The sequence below is a fragment of the Panulirus ornatus genome, chromosome 50 (assembly GCF_036320965.1).
Source record: "Panulirus ornatus isolate Po-2019 chromosome 50, ASM3632096v1, whole genome shotgun sequence".
Lineage (NCBI taxonomy): Eukaryota > Metazoa > Arthropoda > Malacostraca > Decapoda > Palinuridae > Panulirus > Panulirus ornatus.
This window is the reverse complement of record NC_092273.1, coordinates 4,755,081-4,777,591: the sequence shown is the minus strand read 5'-3', so window position 1 is coordinate 4,777,591 and position 22,511 is coordinate 4,755,081. Positions and strand designations below refer to the sequence as shown.

The 22,511-nt window shown below is 41.2% G+C and overlaps 1 protein-coding gene across 1 annotated transcript in view; it reads right to left on the bottom strand.

The window, feature by feature from the left end:
- Positions 1-22,511, bottom strand: part of SCAP (SREBP cleavage activating protein) — a 63,014-nt gene that overhangs the window by 16,363 nt on the left and 24,140 nt on the right. The window contains exons 9-12 of the mRNA XM_071691208.1: positions 22,034-22,194; positions 19,276-19,413; positions 13,986-14,577; positions 744-903 (exon numbers count right to left, since the gene is read on the bottom strand). Of these exons, the coding sequence (XP_071547309.1) occupies positions 744-903; positions 13,986-14,577; positions 19,276-19,413; positions 22,034-22,194 (1,051 nt within the window). The remainder of the gene's footprint in view (positions 1-743; positions 904-13,985; positions 14,578-19,275; positions 19,414-22,033; positions 22,195-22,511) is intronic.

Genomic DNA, 22,511 nt, shown 5'->3' with positions numbered 1-22,511 from the left:
AGTGAATTGGAGCGATGTGGTATACAGGGGTTGACGTGCTGTCAGTGGATTGAATCAAGGCATGTGAAGCGTCTGGGGTAAACCGTGGAAAGCTGTGTAGGTATGTATGTTTGCGTGTGTGGACGTGTGTATGTACATGTGTATGGGGGGGGGTTGGGCCATTTCTTTTGTCTGTTTCCTTGCGCTACCTCACAAACGCGGGAGACAGCGACAAAGTATATAAAAAAAAAAAAAAACCATTATGACTTCTTTGTTAAACAGTTATAGATCCGTACAATCACTTTCCCAGCTATTCCAATTTTCTGCATTTTGTATGCTGACACACACACCTTCAGCAAGGTAGCATCATCATCATCATCAATACATGAAAGAAAGAGCAATCTTACCAAGGAACTTCTCACTCCAAAGGAGTCCACCATCACCCAGCTATTAACTGAAATGGAGCCTTGAAGATGCAAGTCATATAAAAAGGATCCTGGGGTTACAGAATTAATCAAAATAAAAACCAAACTTATTAATAAACAGAGCATGAAAATACTGTAAACTGCTGACTAAATACCTCTTTATATCTAAATAAAAGCAACGTAAATATCAATTTCTTGCTCTAAACACTACGCAAAACAATTTCTCATGTCTAACTTCCTTCAATAAAAGGTATATGTATTGTAGAAAATCTTTTTAAAAAGTTACTGACAACCCTCTTAAAGGATCAAAGTTCAAAAATAACGATAGTCAACCTTTACCTGGTTTAAATGTATGATATGCATCAGAAGTCTGCTGAGAGGAATTGGCTGGCTCAATCCGCAGCATGTCTACAGCACCTGTTAGTCTAGCAACCATGAGACGGCTCCCAGACATACGCATTGAAGTTACTCCTGCCCTGATACCATCATTATATATACACTGAAAATAAATTAATGACAGATGAAAATATAAAGATCTGAAACATTCCTTACTGAAACAAACTCTAGGTTTTGAAATTTAACCTTTTCTCTCCATGGCAATGTCCCACAAGATTCTCTCAGATATTCTCCAAGAACATTGGTGTAAGGACCTTACTGCATCTTTCTGGTAAGGAAACACTGGCTTTCCTCACCTATTACTATCTGTCTAACTAGGTAGCACTGGCTCACTTAATTCAGGTCCCACATCAGTCAGAGACCACTATTGAGATGACATTATCATCCTACTCATTCCTAGCCAACATAAAACTCATAGCTAGCATGTTATTGACCCAAAAATGGTCACAGTTGGTATATATATATCTTTTTTCTTTCTTTTTTTTTTAAACTATTCGCCATTTCCCGCGTTAGCGAGGTAGCGCTAAGAACAGAGGACTGGGCCTTTTTTGGAATATCCTCAACTGGCCCCCTCTGTTCCTTCTTTTGGAAAAAAAAAAAAAAAAAAAAAAAACGAGAGGGGAGGATTTCCAGCCCCCCGCTCCCTCCCCTTTTAGTCGCCTTCTACGACACGCAGGGAATACGTGGGAAGTATTCTTAATCCCCTATCCCCAGGGATAATATATATATATATATATATATATATATATATATATATATTCTTTCTTTCTTTTATACTTTGTCGCTGTCTCCCGCGTTTGCGAGGTAGCGCAAGGAAACAGACGAAAGAAATGGCCCAACCCCCCCCCCATACACATGTATATACATACGTCCACACACGCAAATATACATACCTACACAGCTTTCCATGGTTTACCCCAGACGCTTCACATGTCTTGATTCAATCCACTGACAGCACGTCAACCCCGGTATACCACATTGCTCCAATTCACTCTATTCCTTGCCCTCCTTTCACCCTCCTGCAAGTTCAGGCCCCGATCACACAAAATCTTTTTCACTCCATCTTTCCACCTCCAATTTGGTCTCCCTCTTCTCCTCGTTCCCTCCACCTCCGACACATATATCCTCTTGGTCAACCTTTCCTCACTCATTCTCTCCATGTGCCCAAACCATTTCAAAACACCCTCTTCTGCTCTCTCAACCACGCTCTTTTTATTTCCACACATCTCTCTCACCCTTACGTTACTTACTCGATCAAACCACCTCACACCACACATTGTCCTCAGACATCTCATTTCCAGCACATCCATCCTCCTGCGCACAACTCTATCCATAGCCCACGCCTCGCAACCATACAACATTGTTGGAACCACTATTCCTTCAAACATACCCATTTTTGCTTTCCGAGATAATGTTCTCGACTTCCACACATTCTTCAAGGCTCCCAGAATTTTCGCTCCCTCCCCCACCCTATGGTCCACTTCTGCTTCCATGGTTCCATCCGCTGCCAGATCCACTCCCAGATATCTAAAACACTTCACTTCCTCCAGTTTTTCTCCATTCAAACTCACCTCCCAATTTACTTGACCCTCAACCCTACTGTACCTAATAACCTTGCTCTTATTTACATTTACTCTTAACTTTCTTCTTCCACACACTTTATCAAACTCCGTCACCAGCTTCTGCAGTTTCTCACATGAATCAGCCACCAGCGCTGTATCATCAGCGAACAACAACTGACTCACTTCCCAAGCTCTCTCATCCCCAACAGACTTCATACTTGCCCCTCTTTCCAAAACTCTTGCCTTTACCTCCCTAACAACCCCATCCATAAACAAATTAAACAACCATGGAGACATCACACACCCCTGCCGCAAACCTACATTCACTGAGAACCAATCACTTTCCTCTCTTCCTACACGTACACATGCCTTACATCCTCGATAAAAACTTTTCACTGCTTCTAACAACTTGCCTCCCACACCATATATTCTTAATACCTTCCACAGAGCATCTCTATCAACTCTATCATATGCCTTCTCCAGATCCATAAATGCTACATACAAATCCATTTGCTTTTCTAAGTATTTCTCACATACATTCTTCAAAGCAAACACCTGATCCACACATCCTCTACCACTTCTGAAACCACACTGCTCTTCCCCAATCTGATGCTCTGTACATGCCTTCACCCTCTCAATCAATACCCTCCCATACAATTTACCAGGAATACTCAACAAACTTATACCTCTGTAATTTGAGCACTCACTCTTATCCCCTTTTCCTTTGTACAATGGCACTATGCACGCATTCCTCCAATCCTCAGGCACCTCACCATGAGTCATACATACATTAAATAACCTTACCAACCAGTCAACAATACAGTCACCCCCTTTTTTAATAAATTCCACTGCAATACCATCCAAACCTGCTGCCTTGCCGGCTTTCATCTTCCGCAAAGCTTTCACTACCTCTTCTCTGTTTACCAAATCGTTTTCCCTAACCCTCTCACTTTGCACACCACCTCGACCAAAACACCCTATATCTGCCACTCTATCATCAGACACATTCAACAAACCTTCAAAATACTCACTCCATCTCCTTCTCACATCACCACTACTTGTTATCACCTCCCCATTTGCGCCCTTCACTAAAGTTCCCATTTGCTCCCTTGTCTTACGCACTTTATTTACCTCCTTCCAGAACATCTTTTTATTTTCCCTAAAATTTAATGACACTCTCTCACCCCAATTCTCATTTGCCCTTTTTTTCACCTCTTGCACCTTTCTCTTGACCTCCTGTCTCTTTCTTTTATACATCTCCCACTCAATTGCATTTTTTCCCTGCAAAAATCGTCCAAATGCCTCTCTCTTCTCTTTCACTAATACTCTTACTTCTTCATCCCACCACTCACTACCCTTTCTAATCAACCCACCTCCCACTCTTCTCATGCCACAAGCATCTTTTGCGCAATCCATCACTGACTCCCTAAATACATCCCATTCCTCCCCCACTCCCCTTACTTCCATTGTTCTCACCTTTTTCCATTCTGTACACAGTCTCTCCTGGTACTTCCTCACACAGGTCTCCTTCCCAAGCTCACTTACTCTCACCACCTTCTTCACCCCAACATTCACTCTTCTTTTCTGAAAACCCATACAAATCTTCACCTTAGCCTCCACAAGATAATGATCAGACATCCCTCCAGTTGCACCTCTCAGCACATTAACATCCAAAAGTCTCTCTTTCGCACGCCTGTCAATTAACACGTAATCCAATAACGCTCTCTGGCCATCTCTCCTACTTACATAAGTGTACTTATGTATATCTCGCTTTTTAAACCAGGTATTCCCAATCATCAGTCCTTTTTCAGCACATAAATCTACAAGCTCTTCACCATTTCCATTTACAACACTGAACACCCCATGTATACCAATTATTCCCTCAACTGCCACATTACTCACCTTTGCATTCAAATCACCCATCACTATAACCCGGTCTCGTGCATCAAAACCACTAACACACTCATTCAGCTGCTCCCAAAACACTTGCCTCTCATGATCTTTCTTCTCATGCCCAGGTGCATATGCACCAATAATCACCCACCTCTCTCCATCAACTTTCAGTTTTACCCATATTATTCGAGAATTTACTTTCTTACATTCTATCACATACTCCCACAACTCCTGTTTCAGGAGTATTGCTACTCCTTCCCTTGCTCTTGTCCTCTCACTAACCCCTGACTTTACTCCCCAGACATTCCCAAACCACTCTTCTCCTTTACCCTTGAGCTTCGTTTCACTCAGAGCCAAAACATCCAGGTTCCTTTCCTCAAACATACTACCTATCTCTCCTTTTTTCACATCTTGGTTACATCCACACACATTTAGGCACCCCACTCTGAGCCTTCGAGGAGGATGAGCACTCCCCGCGTGACTCCTTCTTCTGTTTCCCATTTTAGAAAGTTAATACAAGGAGGGGAGGATTTCTGGCCCCCCGCTCCCGTCCCCTCTAGTCGCTTTCTACGACAAGCGAGGAATACGTGGGAAGTATTCTTTCACCCCTATCCCCAGGGATAATATACATATATATATACACATACACATATACACACATACACACACACACGCAGATACACGCACACACACACACATACATATATATACATATGAAAAAAGTAAGAAACAGTTTAGAAAACAAACTTTTAGCTTGAAATGAATGAACTACATCTATCACATTGTTCAGCAGTCACTATATGTAACACCATATCCACCATATTGTTCAACAATCACTATCTTTTCCCACTATAATAAATTGTCATACTGTCAGTCGTCGAAATATTTTCACCATATTGTTTAGTACTCACTGTCCACCAATTTTCTTTCTTTTTCTTCACCAAACACCACATTGTATCACATCTATACATCTATACTTTGTCCGCTGTCTCCCGCGTTTGCGAGGTAGCGCAAGGAAACAGACGAAAGAAATGGCCCAACCCCCCCCCATACACATGTATATACATACGTCCACACACGCAAATATACATACCTACACAGCTTTCCATGGTTTACCCCAGACGCTTCACATGTCTTGATTCAATCCACTGACAGCACGTCAACCCCGGTATACCACATTGCTCCAATTCACTCTATTCCTTGCCCTCCTTTCACCCTCCTGCAAGTTCAGGCCCCGATCACACAAAATCTTTTTCACTCCATCTTTCCACCTCCAATTTGGTCTCCCTCTTCTCCTCGTTCCCTCCACCTCCGACACATATATCCTCTTGGTCAACCTTTCCTCACTCATTCTCTCCATGTGCCCAAACCATTTCAAAACACCCTCTTCTGCTCTCTCAACCACGCTCTTTTTATTTCCACACATCTCTCTCACCCTTACGTTACTTACTCGATCAAACCACCTCACACCACACATTGTCCTCAGACATCTCATTTCCAGCACATCCATCCTCCTGCGCACAACTCTATCCATAGCCCACGCCTCGCAACCATACAACATTGTTGGAACCACTATTCCTTCAAACATACCCATTTTTGCTTTCCGAGATAATGTTCTCGACTTCCACACATTCTTCAAGGCTCCCAGAATTTTCGCTCCCTCCCCCACCCTATGGTCCACTTCTGCTTCCATGGTTCCATCCGCTGCCAGATCCACTCCCAGATATCTAAAACACTTCACTTCCTCCAGTTTTTCTCCATTCAAACTCACCTCCCAATTTACTTGACCCTCAACCCTACTGTACCTAATAACCTTGCTCTTATTTACATTTACTCTTAACTTTCTTCTTCCACACACTTTATCAAACTCCGTCACCAGCTTCTGCAGTTTCTCACATGAATCAGCCACCAGCGCTGTATCATCAGCGAACAACAACTGACTCACTTCCCAAGCTCTCTCATCCCCAACAGACTTCATACTTGCCCCTCTTTCCAAAACTCTTGCCTTTACCTCCCTAACAACCCCATCCATAAACAAATTAAACAACCATGGAGACATCACACACCCCTGCCGCAAACCTACATTCACTGAGAACCAATCACTTTCCTCTCTTCCTACACGTACACATGCCTTACATCCTCGATAAAAACTTTTCACTGCTTCTAACAACTTGCCTCCCACACCATATATTCTTAATACCTTCCACAGAGCATCTCTATCAACTCTATCATATGCCTTCTCCAGATCCATAAATGCTACATACAAATCCATTTGCTTTTCTAAGTATTTCTCACATACATTCTTCAAAGCAAACACCTGATCCACACATCCTCTACCACTTCTGAAACCACACTGCTCTTCCCCAATCTGATGCTCTGTACATGCCTTCACCCTCTCAATCAATACCCTCCCATACAATTTACCAGGAATACTCAACAAACTTATACCTCTGTAATTTGAGCACTCACTCTTATCCCCTTTTCCTTTGTACAATGGCACTATGCACGCATTCCTCCAATCCTCAGGCACCTCACCATGAGTCATACATACATTAAATAACCTTACCAACCAGTCAACAATACAGTCACCCCCTTTTTTAATAAATTCCACTGCAATACCATCCAAACCTGCTGCCTTGCCGGCTTTCATCTTCCGCAAAGCTTTCACTACCTCTTCTCTGTTTACCAAATCGTTTTCCCTAACCCTCTCACTTTGCACACCACCTCGACCAAAACACCCTATATCTGCCACTCTATCATCAGACACATTCAACAAACCTTCAAAATACTCACTCCATCTCCTTCTCACATCACCACTACTTGTTATCACCTCCCCATTTGCGCCCTTCACTAAAGTTCCCATTTGCTCCCTTGTCTTACGCACTTTATTTACCTCCTTCCAGAACATCTTTTTATTTTCCCTAAAATTTAATGACACTCTCTCACCCCAATTCTCATTTGCCCTTTTTTTCACCTCTTGCACCTTTCTCTTGACCTCCTGTCTCTTTCTTTTATACATCTCCCACTCAATTGCATTTTTTCCCTGCAAAAATCGTCCAAATGCCTCTCTCTTCTCTTTCACTAATACTCTTACTTCTTCATCCCACCACTCACTACCCTTTCTAATCAACCCACCTCCCACTCTTCTCATGCCACAAGCATCTTTTGCGCAATCCATCACTGACTCCCTAAATACATCCCATTCCTCCCCCACTCCCCTTACTTCCATTGTTCTCACCTTTTTCCATTCTGTACACAGTCTCTCCTGGTACTTCCTCACACAGGTCTCCTTCCCAAGCTCACTTACTCTCACCACCTTCTTCACCCCAACATTCACTCTTCTTTTCTGAAAACCCATACAAATCTTCACCTTAGCCTCCACAAGATAATGATCAGACATCCCTCCAGTTGCACCTCTCAGCACATTAACATCCAAAAGTCTCTCTTTCGCACGCCTGTCAATTAACACGTAATCCAATAACGCTCTCTGGCCATCTCTCCTACTTACATAAGTGTACTTATGTATATCTCGCTTTTTAAACCAGGTATTCCCAATCATCAGTCCTTTTTCAGCACATAAATCTACAAGCTCTTCACCATTTCCATTTACAACACTGAACACCCCATGTATACCAATTATTCCCTCAACTGCCACATTACTCACCTTTGCATTCAAATCACCCATCACTATAACCCGGTCTCGTGCATCAAAACCACTAACACACTCATTCAGCTGCTCCCAAAACACTTGCCTCTCATGATCTTTCTTCTCATGCCCAGGTGCATATGCACCAATAATCACCCACCTCTCTCCATCAACTTTCAGTTTTACCCATATTATTCGAGAATTTACTTTCTTACATTCTATCACATACTCCCACAACTCCTGTTTCAGGAGTATTGCTACTCCTTCCCTTGCTCTTGTCCTCTCACTAACCCCTGACTTTACTCCCCAGACATTCCCAAACCACTCTTCTCCTTTACCCTTGAGCTTCGTTTCACTCAGAGCCAAAACATCCAGGTTCCTTTCCTCAAACATACTACCTATCTCTCCTTTTTTCACATCTTGGTTACATCCACACACATTTAGGCACCCCACTCTGAGCCTTCGAGGAGGATGAGCACTCCCCGCGTGACTCCTTCTTCTGTTTCCCATTTTAGAAAGTTAATACAAGGAGGGGAGGATTTCTGGCCCCCCGCTCCCGTCCCCTCTAGTCGCTTTCTACGACAAGCGAGGAATACGTGGGAAGTATTCTTTCACCCCTATCCCCAGGGATAATATACATATATATATACACATACACATATACACACATACACACACACACGCAGATACACGCACACACACACACATACATATATATACATATGAAAAAAGTAAGAAACAGTTTAGAAAACAAACTTTTAGCTTGAAATGAATGAACTACATCTATCACATTGTTCAGCAGTCACTATATGTAACACCATATCCACCATATTGTTCAACAATCACTATCTTTTCCCACTATAATAAATTGTCATACTGTCAGTCGTCGAAATATTTTCACCATATTGTTTAGTACTCACTGTCCACCAATTTTCTTTCTTTTTCTTCACCAAACACCACATTGTATCACATCTATACATCTATACTTTGTCGCTGTCTCCCGCGTTTGCGAGGTAGCGCAAGGAAACAGACGAAAGAAATGGCCCAACCCCCCCATACACATGTATATACATACGTCCACACACGCAAATATACATACCCACACAGCTTTCCATGGTTTACCCCAGACGCTTCACATGCCTTGATTCAATCCACTGACAGCACATCAACCCCGGTATACCACATCGCTCCAATTCACTCTATTCCTTGCCCTCCTTTCACCCTCCTGCATGTTCAGGCCCCGATCACACAAAATCTTTTTCACTCCATCTTTCCACCTCCAATTTGGTCTCCCACTTCTCCTCGTTCCCTCCACCTCCGACACATATATCCTCTTGGTCAATCTTTCCTCACTCATTCTCTCCATGTGCCCAAACCATTTCAAAACACCCTCTTCTGCTCTCTCAACCACGCTCTTTTTATTTCCACACATCTCTCTCACCCTTACGTTACTTACTCGATCAAACCACCTCACACCACACATTGTCCTCAAACATCTCATTTCCAGCACATCCATCCTCCTGCGCACAACTCTATCCATAGCCCACGCCTCACAGCCATACAACATTGTTGGAACCCCTATTCCTTCAAACATACCTATTTTTGCTTTCCGAGATAATGTTCTTGACTTCCACACATTCTTCAAGGCTCCCAGGATTCTCGCCCCCTCCCCCACCCTATGATCCGCTTCCATGGTTCCATCCGCTGCCAGATCCACTCCCAGATGTCTAAAACACTTTACTTCCTCCAGTTTTTCTCCATTCAAACTTACCTCCCAATTGACTTGACCCTCAACCCTACTGTACCTAATAACCTTGCTCTTATTCACATTTACTCTTAACTTTCTTCTTTCACACACTTTACCAAACTCAGTCACCAGCTTCTGCAGTTTCTCACATGAATCAGCCACCAGCGCTGTATCATCAGCGAACAACAACTGACTCACTTCCCAAGCTCTCTCATCCCCAACAGACTTCATACTTGCCCCTCTTTCCAAAACTCTTGCATTCACCTCCCTAACAACCCCATCCATAAACAAATTAAACAACCATGGAGACATCACACACCCCTGCCACAAACCTACACTCACTGAGAACCAATCACTTTCCTCTCTTCCTACACGTACACATGCCTTACATCCTCGATAAAAACTTTTCACTGCTTCTAACAACTTGCCTCCCACACCATATATTCTTAATACCTTCCACAGAGCATCTCTATCAACTCTATCATATGCCTTCTCCAAATCCATAAATGTTACATACAAATCCATTTGCTTTTCTAAGTATTTCTCACATACATTCTTCAAAGCAAACACCTGATCCACACATCCTCTACCACTTCTGAAACCACACTGCTCTTCCCCAATCTGATGCTCTGTACATGCCTTCACTCTCTCAATCAATACCCTCCCATATAATTTACCAGGAATACTCAACAAACTTATACCTCTGTAATTTGAGCACTCACTCTTATCCCCTTTGCCTATGTACAATGGCACTATGCACGCATTCCACCAATCCTCAGGCACCTCACCATGAGTCATACATACATTAAATAACCTTACCAACCAGTCAATAATACAGTCACCCCCTTTTTTAATAAATTCCACTGCAATACCATCCAAACCTGCTGCCTTGCCGGCTTTCATCTTCCGCAAAGCTTTCACTACCTCTTCTCTGTTTACCAAATCATTTTCCCTAACCCTCTCACTTTGCACACCACCTCGACCAAAACACCCTATATCTGCCACTCTATCATCAAACACATGCAACAAACCTTCAAAATACTCACTCCATCTCCTTCTCACATCACCACTACTTGTTATCACCTCCCCATTTGCGCCCTTCACTGAAGTTCCCATTTGCTCCCTTGTCTTACGCACTTTATTTACCTCCTTCCAGAACATCTTTTTATTCTCCCTAAAATTTAATGATACTCTCTCACCCCAACTCTCATTTACCCTCTTTTTCACCTCTTGCACCTTTCTCTTGACCTCCTGTCTCTTTCTTTTATACATCTCCCACTCAATTGCATTTTTTCCCTGCAAAAATCGTCCAAATGCCTCTCTCTTCTCTTTCACTAATAATCTTACTTCTTCATCCCACCACTCACTACCCTTTCTAATCAACCCACCTCCGACTCTTCTCATGCCACAAGCATCTTTTGCGCAATCCATCACTGATTCCCTAAATACATCCCATTCCTCCCCCACTCCCCTTACTTCCATTGTTCTCACCTTTTTCCATTCTGTACTCAGTCTCTCCTGGTACTTCCTCACACACACATATATATATATATATATATATATATATATATATATATATATATATATATATATATATATATATATATATATATATGATAGAGTTGATAGAGATGCTCTGTGGAAGGTATTAAGAATATATGGTGTGGGAGGCAAGTTGTTAGAAGCAGTGAAAAGTTTTTATCGAGGATGTAAGGCATGTGTACGTGTAGGAAGAGAGGAAAGTGATTGGTTCTCAGTGAATGTAGGTTTGCGGCAGGGGTGTGTGATGTCTCCATGGTTGTTTAATTTGTTTATGGATGGGGTTGTTAGGGAGGTAAATGCAAGAGTCCTGGAAAGAGGGGCAAGTATGAAGTCTGTTGGGGATGAGAGAGCTTGGGAAGTGAGTCAGTTGTTGTTCGCTGATGATACAGCGCTGGTGGCTGATTCATGTGAGAAACTGCAGAAGCTGGTGACTGAGTTTGGTAAAGTGTGTGAAAGAAGAAAGTTAAGAGTAAATGTGAATAAGAGCAAGGTTATTAGGTACAGTAGGGTTGAGGGTCAAGTCAATTGGGAGGTAAGTTTGAATGGAGAAAAACTGGAGGAAGTAAAGTGTTTTAGATATCTGGGAGTGGATCTGGCAGCGGATGGAACCATGGAAGCGGAAGTGGATCATAGGGTGGGGGAGGGGGCGAAAATCCTGGGAGCCTTGAAGAATGTGTGGAAGTCGAGAACATTATCTTGGAAAGCAAAAATGGGTATGTTTGAAGGAATAGTGGTTCCAACAATGTTGTATGGTTGTGAGGCGTGGGCTGTGGATAGAGTTGTGCGCAGGAGGATGGATGTGCTGGAAATGAGATGTTTGAGGACAATGTGTGGTGTGAGGTGGTTTGATCGAGTAAGTAACGTAAGGGTAAGAGAGATGTGTGGAAATAAAAAGAGCGTGGTTGAGAGAGCAGAAGAGGGTGTTTTGAAATGGTTTGGGCACATGGAGAGAATGAGTGAGGAAAGATTGACCAAGAGGATATATGTGTTGGAGGTGGAGGGATCGAGGAGAAGTGGGAGACCAAATTGGAGGTGGAAAGATGGAGTGAAAAAGATTTTGTGTGATCGGGGCCTGAACATGCAGGAGGGTGAAAGGAGGGCAAGGAATAGAGTGAATTGGATCGATGTGGTATACCGGGGTTGACGTGCTGTCAGTGGATTGAATCAGGGCATGTGAAGCGTCTGGGGTAAACCATGGAAAGCTGTGTAGGTATGTATATTTGCGTGTGTGGACGTATGTATATTATATACATGTGTATGGGGGTGGGTTGGGCCATTTCTTTCGTCTGTTTCCTTGCGCTACTTCGCAAACGCGGGAGACAGCGACAAAGGCAAAAAAAAAAATATATATATATATATATATATATATATATATATATATATATATATATATATCTTTCTTTCTTCTTTCAAACTATTCGCCACTTCCCGCATTAGCGAGGTAGCGTTAAGAACAGAGGACTGGGCCTTGAGGGAATACCCTCACCTGGCCCAATTCTCTGTTCCTTCTTTTGGAAAAAAAAAAAAAAAAAAAAAAAAAAAAAAAAAAAAGAGAGAGAGGGGAGGATTTCCAGCCCCCCGCTCCCTCCCCTTTTAGTCGCCTTCTACGACACGCAGGGAATACGTGGGAAGTATTCTTTCTCCCCTATCCCCAGGGATATATATATATATATATATATATATATATATATATATATATATAAAGAGCAAGGTTATTAGGTACAGTAGGGTTGAGGGTCAAGTCAATTGGGAGGTGAGTCTGAATGGAGAAAAACTGGAGGAAGTGAAGTGTTTTAGATATCTGGGAGTGGATCTGGCAGCGGATGGAACCATGGAAGCGGAAGTGGATCATAGGGTGGGGGAGGGGGCGAAAATCCTGGGGGCCTTGAAGAATGTGTGGAAGTCGAGAACATTATCTCGGAAAGCAAAAATGGGTATGTTTGAAGGAATAGTGGTTCCAACAATGTTGTATGGTTGCGAGGCGTGGGCTATGGATAGAGTTGTGCGCAGGAGGATGGATGTGCTGGAAATGAGATGTTTGAGGACAATGTGTGGTGTGAGGTGGTTTGATCGAGTGAGTAACGTAAGGGTAAGAGAGATGTGTGGAAATAAAAAGAGCGTGGTTGAGAGAGCAGAAGAGGGTGTTTTGAAGTGGTTTGGGCACATGGAGAGGATGAGTGAGGAAAGATTGACCAAGAGGATATATGTGTTGGAGGTGGAGGGAACAAGGAGAAGAGGGAGACCAAATTGGAGGTGGAAAGATGGAGTGAAAAAGATTTTGTGTGATCGGGGCCTGAACATGCAGGAGGGTGAAAGGAGGGCAAGGAATAGAGTGAATTGGAGCGATGTGGTATACCGGGGTTGACGTGCTGTCAGTGGATTGAAGCAAGGCATGTGAAGCGTCTGGGGTAAACCATGGAAAGCTGTGTAGGTATGTATATTTGCGTGTGTGGACGTATGTATATACATGTGTATGGGGGGGGGTTGGGCCATTTCTTTCGTCTGTTTCCTTGCGCTACCTCGCAAACGCGGGAGACAGCGACAAAGTATAATAATATATATATATATATATATTAAGTATTCTTGAGAGAGAGAAAATGGCTCAAAGTAAAGAAAGTAAAATGAGTGCCATATGAAATAAAACTCCGAAGAAAATGTGGAGATTTAAAAAAGGAAGCATACAATTTTTGAAGGAAATAAGGAGAATTATAAAAACAGGCACACTAAAGTGTCTTTCAAATTCTCTGACACTAAATCAGACATGACACAAGAACATCAGTGAAATGATAACTTACCTTGAGAGAGCTATTATACAGATCCCATACTTCAATCTGTCCTGTGCCACAACCCACTATCACCAGTGCATCTTGACACTCAAGGCACCAAATAGGAGGTGGCTCCTCCTCTGCTGTAGTCACTCCATCTCCATCTACTGATCCTTTCACAGCACCAGCACTGTGTCCATAAAGAGCACTTATTGGAATGCTTCCTGCACTGAGGTTTCTACAGTGTCTTTTTTGCTTGTAACCCCCTGAGGTTTCAGTGTAGGACGGTGATCTTATCATCATATTCTTGGCTACACTATTGGTGGAAGAATGTTCAACGCAATCAGAAGTTTTTCTTCCTCGTCTATGTCTGTATTCTTCCTCATCTTGAAGCATTTTTCTGTGCTCCTCATAGTACTTTTCAAAATGACTACAATAACCACTGCTACGGGACTCTGCTGATCGACTATGAAAATGGAGATCAATGGCAGGACTCAGATCAGGAAACATATGAAACAGGTTGCTTGATGAATTATTTTGGTGATGTCTTTTTGCACAGTCTAACTGGTCAACATTCTCAGGATCACTGTCATCCTTCTCATCTTCATCTAGCCATGTACCACTGTAGACATAATAAAAGCACATCAATATGCAAACTCTACTCTTACAGAGTTTTGAACATTAACAGCCTTCATTCTTACACATTTTACAACGTAAAATATCTGTTATCTGACTGTTTGTGAGGCTGGTCTAGGCTGCTGAACAAGAATGCACATCTGTAAGAAAATTACTTGACAAATGGTTAGTGGTTTAGAAAAAAAGTAAACACTGAAGCTTCACATACCGGGCAAGCACATTAAAGTACCTCCAATACAGCTTTTTAAGCTCAATAATTATCAAAGGAATGACAAGATATGTGTTGCTACATACTGGGTAAGCACACTAATGTACCTCCAATACAGCTTTCTAAGCTCAATGATTATCAAAAGAATGACAAGACGTGTTGCCAGGCAAAAGTTAAGTGAAAGGAACAGCCCTGTCAGTTTACTGATGTTATTGCTGTAATTGAAAGAAGCTTCTACCCTGTCAGTTTACTGATGTTATTGCTGTCATTGAAAGAAGCTTCTACAAGTCCAGTTCATGTACTCTCCAAGAGACATATCTGATGACTCCCAGGCAAGAGAAACTAAGTTTCATCTGGGAGGTCTTACATGACATTCTCATGGGTATCCCTACAAAAAAAATCTCTAAGGTGCACTGAAATTTTGTTTGCCACAAGAAATAAAGGTTAAAATTCAGCCAAGTAGACTTACTTTAATCATTCAGATGTTAAGCAAAAGCAAATACTATAAAAGACAAGAAAAAAGAGCTAAAAGCAAGAAGACTCTACAGGGCAATAACTTCTAATTCACCATAGCATTCTAGCAAATATAAATACCATTAAAGATAAGAAACTTTTCTACAATGAAAATATGTCGTGAACATTATCTCGGAAAGCAAAAATGGGTATGTTTGAAGGAATAGTGGTTCCAACAATGTTGTATGGTTGCGAGGCGTGGGCTATGGATAGAGTTGTGCGCAGGAGGATGGATGTGCTGGAAATGAGATGTTTGAGGACAATGTGTGGTGTGAGGTGGTTTGATCGAGTGAGTAACGTAAGGGTAAGAGAGATGTGTGGAAATAAAAAGAGCGTGGTTGAGAGAGCAGAAGAGGGTGTTTTGAAGTGGTTTGGGCACATGGAGAGGATGAGTGAGGAAAGATTGACCAAGAGGATATATGTGTCGGAGGTGGAGGGAGCAAGGAGAAGAGGGAGACCAAATTGGAGGTGGAAAGATGGAGTGAAAAAGATTTTGTGTGATCGGGGCCTGAACATGCAGGAGGGTGAAAGGAGGGCAAGGAATAGAGTGAATTGGAGCGATGTGGTATACCGGGGTTGACGTGCTGTCAGTGGATTGAATCAAGGCATGTGAAGCGTCTGGGGTAAACCATGGAAAGCTGTGTAGGTATGTATATTTGCGTGTGTGGACGTATGTATATACATGTGTATGGGGGGGGGTTGGGCCATTTCTTTCGTCTGTTTCCTTGCGCTACCTCGCAAACGTGGGAGACAGCGACAAAGTATAAAAAAAAAAAAATTATTAAAGGAAATGCTTTTACATATAAATTTTATAAACCACACCTGTTAGGGAGACCATTCTGTAGTTCAGTAGATTTCCAGAATAAATTTCTACTCCTTTAGCAATACACTCTTCTATAGCAACATATCAAACATTTCAAGTGGCTCGTCTAGTGCATCAGCACACTCTGAAGCCTCAGCAGAGATGGCTAACCATTGTAACATCCAAGAGCCTAACAAGAGTCAAAGGATTCTGAAAGCCTGACCATGTTTCTGATCGCAATTTTCACACTCACCAAAGCCTTTTCCCCATCCTATCTTGGTGGCATTAGGAAAACAGTGTTCTCCATATGAAAACATTTCTGTATTCATTATTAAGCTCCCTGCATATTTCTACATCTTCAACTGTTCTTCCCTCCAAATCCCTTAGCCTGATTAACTGTTTCTTGATCAACTGTTTATAGCTCATCAACAATATCTTTTTCAAAGTGTCTCTGCTCTTCCTTCCATATCTTGAAGTACTAATTTCTTGCACTCTAATACCTTTTAAATGCTGGCTGACTACTGTATCATTTGCATCTCCTTCATAGTACATCTAACATATAGAGACCTGAAAGTACTGTACCAGGTACAACAGAGAGAATATTTCAACCCAAAAAACAAAACAGAACAAAGCAGAGCATTAGGTAGGAGTAGAACTAAGAACATTAGGAGGAAGAGGTAAGATGGTACATAAGTAGACACATTAGCTAGCAGTCAGTAGGAACTTTAAGTAGGGACCTCTAGAAATGCAGTGCTACAGTTATCCTTTAACAGTGCCCTATTAAAGGTAAGGCACTAGAAGCAAATCAGCAGCGATGGAATTCAGCAGTTATGGGGACTTTTGCAGTGGCAATCCCTTTGAGGGAGTTCCTGGGGGATACAGAATCAGAAATATAGATAAACAGAACAAGGCAGAAACAAGGTATGTAATGACAATCTAAACAACTAATATTCATTATACTTGATCACTGTTTCCCACATCAACAAGGTAGAGCCAGGAAACAGACAAAGAATGGCTCATCCACTCATATACACATATACATACACATACATATTTAAACATGCACATATTCATACGTGCTTGCCTTCATCCATTCCTGGCGCTACCCTGCCCCACAGGAAACATCACTACCACCCTCCTTCAGTGAGGCAGTGTCAGAAAACACAAAAAAGGCCACATTCGTTCACACTCAGTCTCTACCTGTCATGTGTAATGCACCAAAACTACAGCTCCCTATCCACATCCAGGCCTCACAGACCTTTCCATGGTTTACCCCATATGCTTCACAAGCCCTGGTTCAGTCCACTGACAACATGTCAACCCCAGTACACAACATCGATCCAATTCACTCTATTTCTTGCACACCTCTCACCCTTCTGTATGTTCAGGCCCTGATCACTCAAAATCTCTTTCACTCCATCCCTCCACCTCTGACACATATATCCTCTTTGTCAATCTTTCCGCACTCATTCTCTCCACATGTACAAACCATTTAAACAACTAATACATGCTCTAAAATTGCTAAATGTGTGTCACTTGTCTACCAAAAATACAGATTGCTAAACCATCACCTTGAGAAAGGTATATTTTCCAAAACAAAAGGGACCTAAGTACAGTGTACAAGGAAGATGTTAGTTGACAGGGGCCCAAGTTTGATTCATGGCAATTATTCTTGCTTCTGTGTGTCTTACTTGTAAAGCTAAGGGCAGAAGCTGCAGTTGTATTTCAGATGACCACATCCATACAAACATTAGGCTGAAGTGGCAGTGATTAGTTGTGTCTGGGAACTGGATAAGACAACAGGGATATTGCTTACTTACATTAAAAAATTTTTTACCTCATTTGCAAATCTATCCAAGGACTGGGATTGGGTATGCCACAGGGCTGGACTCTGATACCCTAGTTCAGAAATATTAAATCGGTTTTACAAAAGGTGCAAGCCCATAGGCAGTAAATTCATCCCATGAAATGGACTGAACATGGGCATGTAGAACATCTGGGATAAACCATGGAAAGGTCTGTGGGGCCTGGATGTAGATAGGACGCTACGGTCTCAGTGCATTATACATGACAGCTAAAGACAGAGTGTGAATGAGTGTGGCCTTTTTTGTCTGTTTTCCTGGAGCTACCACGCTGAAGCATGGGGTAGCGATGCTGTTTCCTGTAGGGCAGGATAGCGCCGGGAATGGCTGAAGGCAAGAAAATATGAATATATACATGGGTATATATATGCATATATTTGTGTATGTGTATGTATATGTTGGTATGTATATGTATGTATGTATATGTGCATGTATGAGTGTTTAGGTACATACATGTGTATTTGAGTGGATGGGCCATTCTTTGTCAGTTTCTTGGCACTACCTTGTTGACATGGGAAACAACAATCAAGCATAATAAATAAATATAATAATAAAATCAATTTTCCTTTTCTTAACTTGCTTTGTCCTGCCATGTTAAGGAAGTGCTAAGATTTGAACCTTCTACAAAATATCCTTGTCTGGTTCCTCCTGTTCCTACTTTTAGAGAGTTATTATAAAAGAAAGGAGGATTTCCAAACCCACATCCTCTCTATCTCCAAAGATGAGATATACTTATTGATGAAGTGCTTTTCCATGTATATATCCTTTGCATACCACATCAACAATGCATGAAGGACCTAAATGTGTGACAAGTCAAAATATGTTAAAATTTAAGATATGCAATTACATAAATGTCATCCATTATTTACATGGAGGAGATGCCCTTTTCTGCTAATCATGATTTGAGCTAATTTGTGGACCCCTTCTCAGCACCCAGTATTCCCATGGACCAGAGGAATTTTTACCATTATCATTATCATCCCTTCAGTGTTAGTAACAAATGATAATGATGAGTCTCCACTCCATGGGATTCATGGCTGACTATATCCCCATACTGGTGTGCTAGGTGAGTACTGGTCGATGGCAAGGGATGGTAGGCTCCAAACTTGGTTCATTATAAATGAGAACTGGAGACTGGATGAGCACAAATGAATTTTTTCTGCATGACACTTCAAAGTGGGAAAGGTAATTCATTAAAAACATGACATGTCACATAACATACATTTTTTTCAGTCTTTTTATCATCCACTTTCTGTTTCATCAAAGGTAGCCATGATAGGGGTAAAAAAGGCACTTTACCTTTTGTCTATTTCAGTTACATTCTTTCTGAAGAAGTTATAATCTCCTGGCTGTGATCTTGGGGAGCCTGATTCATAGTCTGAGTGGATGTCATCCCCAAGGTCTGGTGACCCCATTCGGAAGTCTGGTTTCTTAGGGCTGGAAAAAAAAATACGAAGGGTATTTATTGTTACTGGAGTAGTCTGTGGAGCTTGAAAGTGGATGGTGGTACCTGGTTTTACCTACATTATATAAGAGAGCTAAAGAGTGGATGTGTGCAAACGAGGCCACTATTTTGTTTGTTCCTTATGCAACCTCTCTAATGAGGGAAAAGCAAGTATGTATAAAAAAGATACTGTTATTGATACCTAAAAACTTCATCAAAATAACTGACAATTACATGAAAAAGTGAAAATTCTCATGAAAGATACTAGTATTAACTTGACAAAAGCACCATATCCTATTAAAAGATGCATACATTTCAAAACAATTCACAGTTTCTGTTAAGATATAAATAAAAAAAAAACAATGTGGAATGAATAACCATCAAAACCCTTTCATATTTCAGGGCCAGAATACAAAATACTCTCAGTCATATAGACCAATTCCCCCATTAAAAACAGATTGGGTATACAGAATCCCTTCACTAATGTCCCTATTTGTTCCCTTCCTTTTTGCACATTTTTAAGTTCCTTCCAAAACATCTTATTCTCCTTAAAGTTACACACTCTAGCAACCTATGCTCACAAATCACCCCACACCAAACAAATATAATGCTCACAAAACACATTCTCACCAAGATAACCTTCAAGCCCGACACAGCCATCCTCCCCACTCATCCTTAAATGCCAACCCATTCTGTTTATAAATCACATATACAGCTTTGTATAGCTGATGAGCATGCAGTAAATGATGTCTACCACACTGATGCATATGACAAATGCTTGGCTCATGAGCACAGACAATGCTTGGCTCATGAACAAAGACTTGTGAGATGTGAAGGGTGACAAAATGAAAAGATGAGAAAATACTGGCAAATGGGATTTATAACCCTTTGAAGGATAGTTCTAGGTTTGATTCTGAAATATGTATTGATTCTTTTGTGCTTTCTACATACATTTTTTTTTCAGATTCCATGTTTTGAGTTAGAAAAAGGAAATAACCACCTATTACAAACTTAAATAAAGAATGGTCAATAAATTCATAAAACCATAACTGTACTATAAGTAACAGCCCCTAGTATGCTCAAAAAGCCTGTTGGTGAGGGTCATATCCCAAAACAATGACAGCCTGGACGAATCTTGAATAGATTACCAGCTGAAGGCTGGCTAATTCTGTCATCCATATGGCTTTGCTCTAGTCAGAGATGGTACCTATGTATCTACCAAAAAGGGGGTGGATGAACCCTAGGTGCACCAGAATCATACCTAGGCCAGTAAACTGTGAGTCAGCATGTTCTTTTTCATAATCTGACCATTTGTTACATGTATCAGGTTTGCTAATCACACAGTTATAAAAGCTTTGGAAATGACTTGTAACCAGAATAGTGGTTAGGAGAGAAAGAATACTTCCCAAGATTTCCCTCCATGCAACAGACAGCAACTAAGATGGGCAGGAGCAATGGCTGAAAACCCTCCCCTCCTTGCATTTCAGTTTCTAAAAGTTGGAAAAGAAGGCGCTAAGCAAGGTGTGCTCAATCTCCTCAAAGGCTCAGGCTGGGGTGTCTTAATGTTTGTGGGTGTAACCAAGATGAGAAAAAGGGAGAGAACCTGAACGTTCTAGCTTTGTAAGGTAAGGGGTAAAAATGGCCTGGAAATATCTTAGGAGTACAGATGGGGGTTAGTGTGATATCATAATGAGATACATTATAACTGAAAAACCTAATGATATACTTAGATATCTAATAATCAACAGAAAAGATTATAAAAAAATGCAAATTTGCTTCAAAATAGTATCCTTCTGTGAATTTCTACTCTCTTTCTTGGATGTTGCTATTACAAAATGTCCCTCTTGTGTACATCACTGTTCTCAGGGAATTGTATGAAGAGTGAAAAATAAACTAGAATATTGTTTTCCTTTCTTCAACATTTTGCCATCCTCAGAAAGTCCCCAAACTCCTCCAAATGCTATGAAAGAAAGCAAATTCTCAGCAGAACATTCTAAACGGGAAGTTTCTACACCTTAAAATCCGTAAAACACTGTTACTTATAATTCTATTTTCATAGTTTTTCCTATAATCATTATTTCATGTTTTACAATAAGATCACTTTCTTCTTCCACTGCCACTTGATTTTTTTTCTGGAATTTTCTTTTCATCTCTCTGATGTATCATTCTTCCTTTACTGAAATAAAATAAATAAACTGACTCTACTTTAACAAGGTATTATGATAACAAATGACTTTAAGGTATTAATCTAGCTCAGAGCAAAAATGAGTCACAGCATTAGCAATAAGCTGCTACTTTTTTAAGATAGGTGTTTTTGTTTTCATCAGCAGTGGCTACAGACTGGGACCACATCAATTGCAGATTCATTCTGAGTAAACCCGAGCATCTTTATGGTCATCCTCAGGATGTGAGGTGGCTGAAACCTCTTAACATATGCAAATAAGCTACTGAAGAGCTTTAAGGCAAGGATATGATTTTGGATGCAGTACAGAGTCAGATAAAGGATATGATCAAACATGGGTAATTCTAACTTTGATACAAGAAACAGACATAAAAATATGAACAGATCAAAAAAGATACGAAGCTTGTAATATAAACAAAATATCATCTCACCTGTGTCTGTCAATGGTGGCCACACATTCTCCAGTACTGGGATCCCACACACGAATTATACCCGCCAGACAGGAGGAAACCAACAAAATGCCATCGGTGCACATGCACTCCACATCATTAGGGTGGCCCACAAGAACTAAGGGTAATGCGTCCCCAATGATCTGGTGAGATAGTGGATAAATAAGTCAATTCAATACACTTTAGACAGAAAATGACGTACCTTTTAAGTATTATAATGACATAAATACAGTGCTGTATATTGGAAAAAGGTGAGAACAATGGAAGTAAGGGGAGTGGGGGAGGAATGGGATGTATTTAGGGAATCAGTGATGGATTGCGCAAAAGATGCTTGTGGCAAGAGAAGAGTGGGAGGTGGGTTGATTAGAAAGGGTAGTGAGTGGTGGGATGAAGAAGTAAGAGTATTAGTGAAAGAGAAGAGAGAGGCATTTGGACGATTTTTGCAGGGAAAAAATGCAAT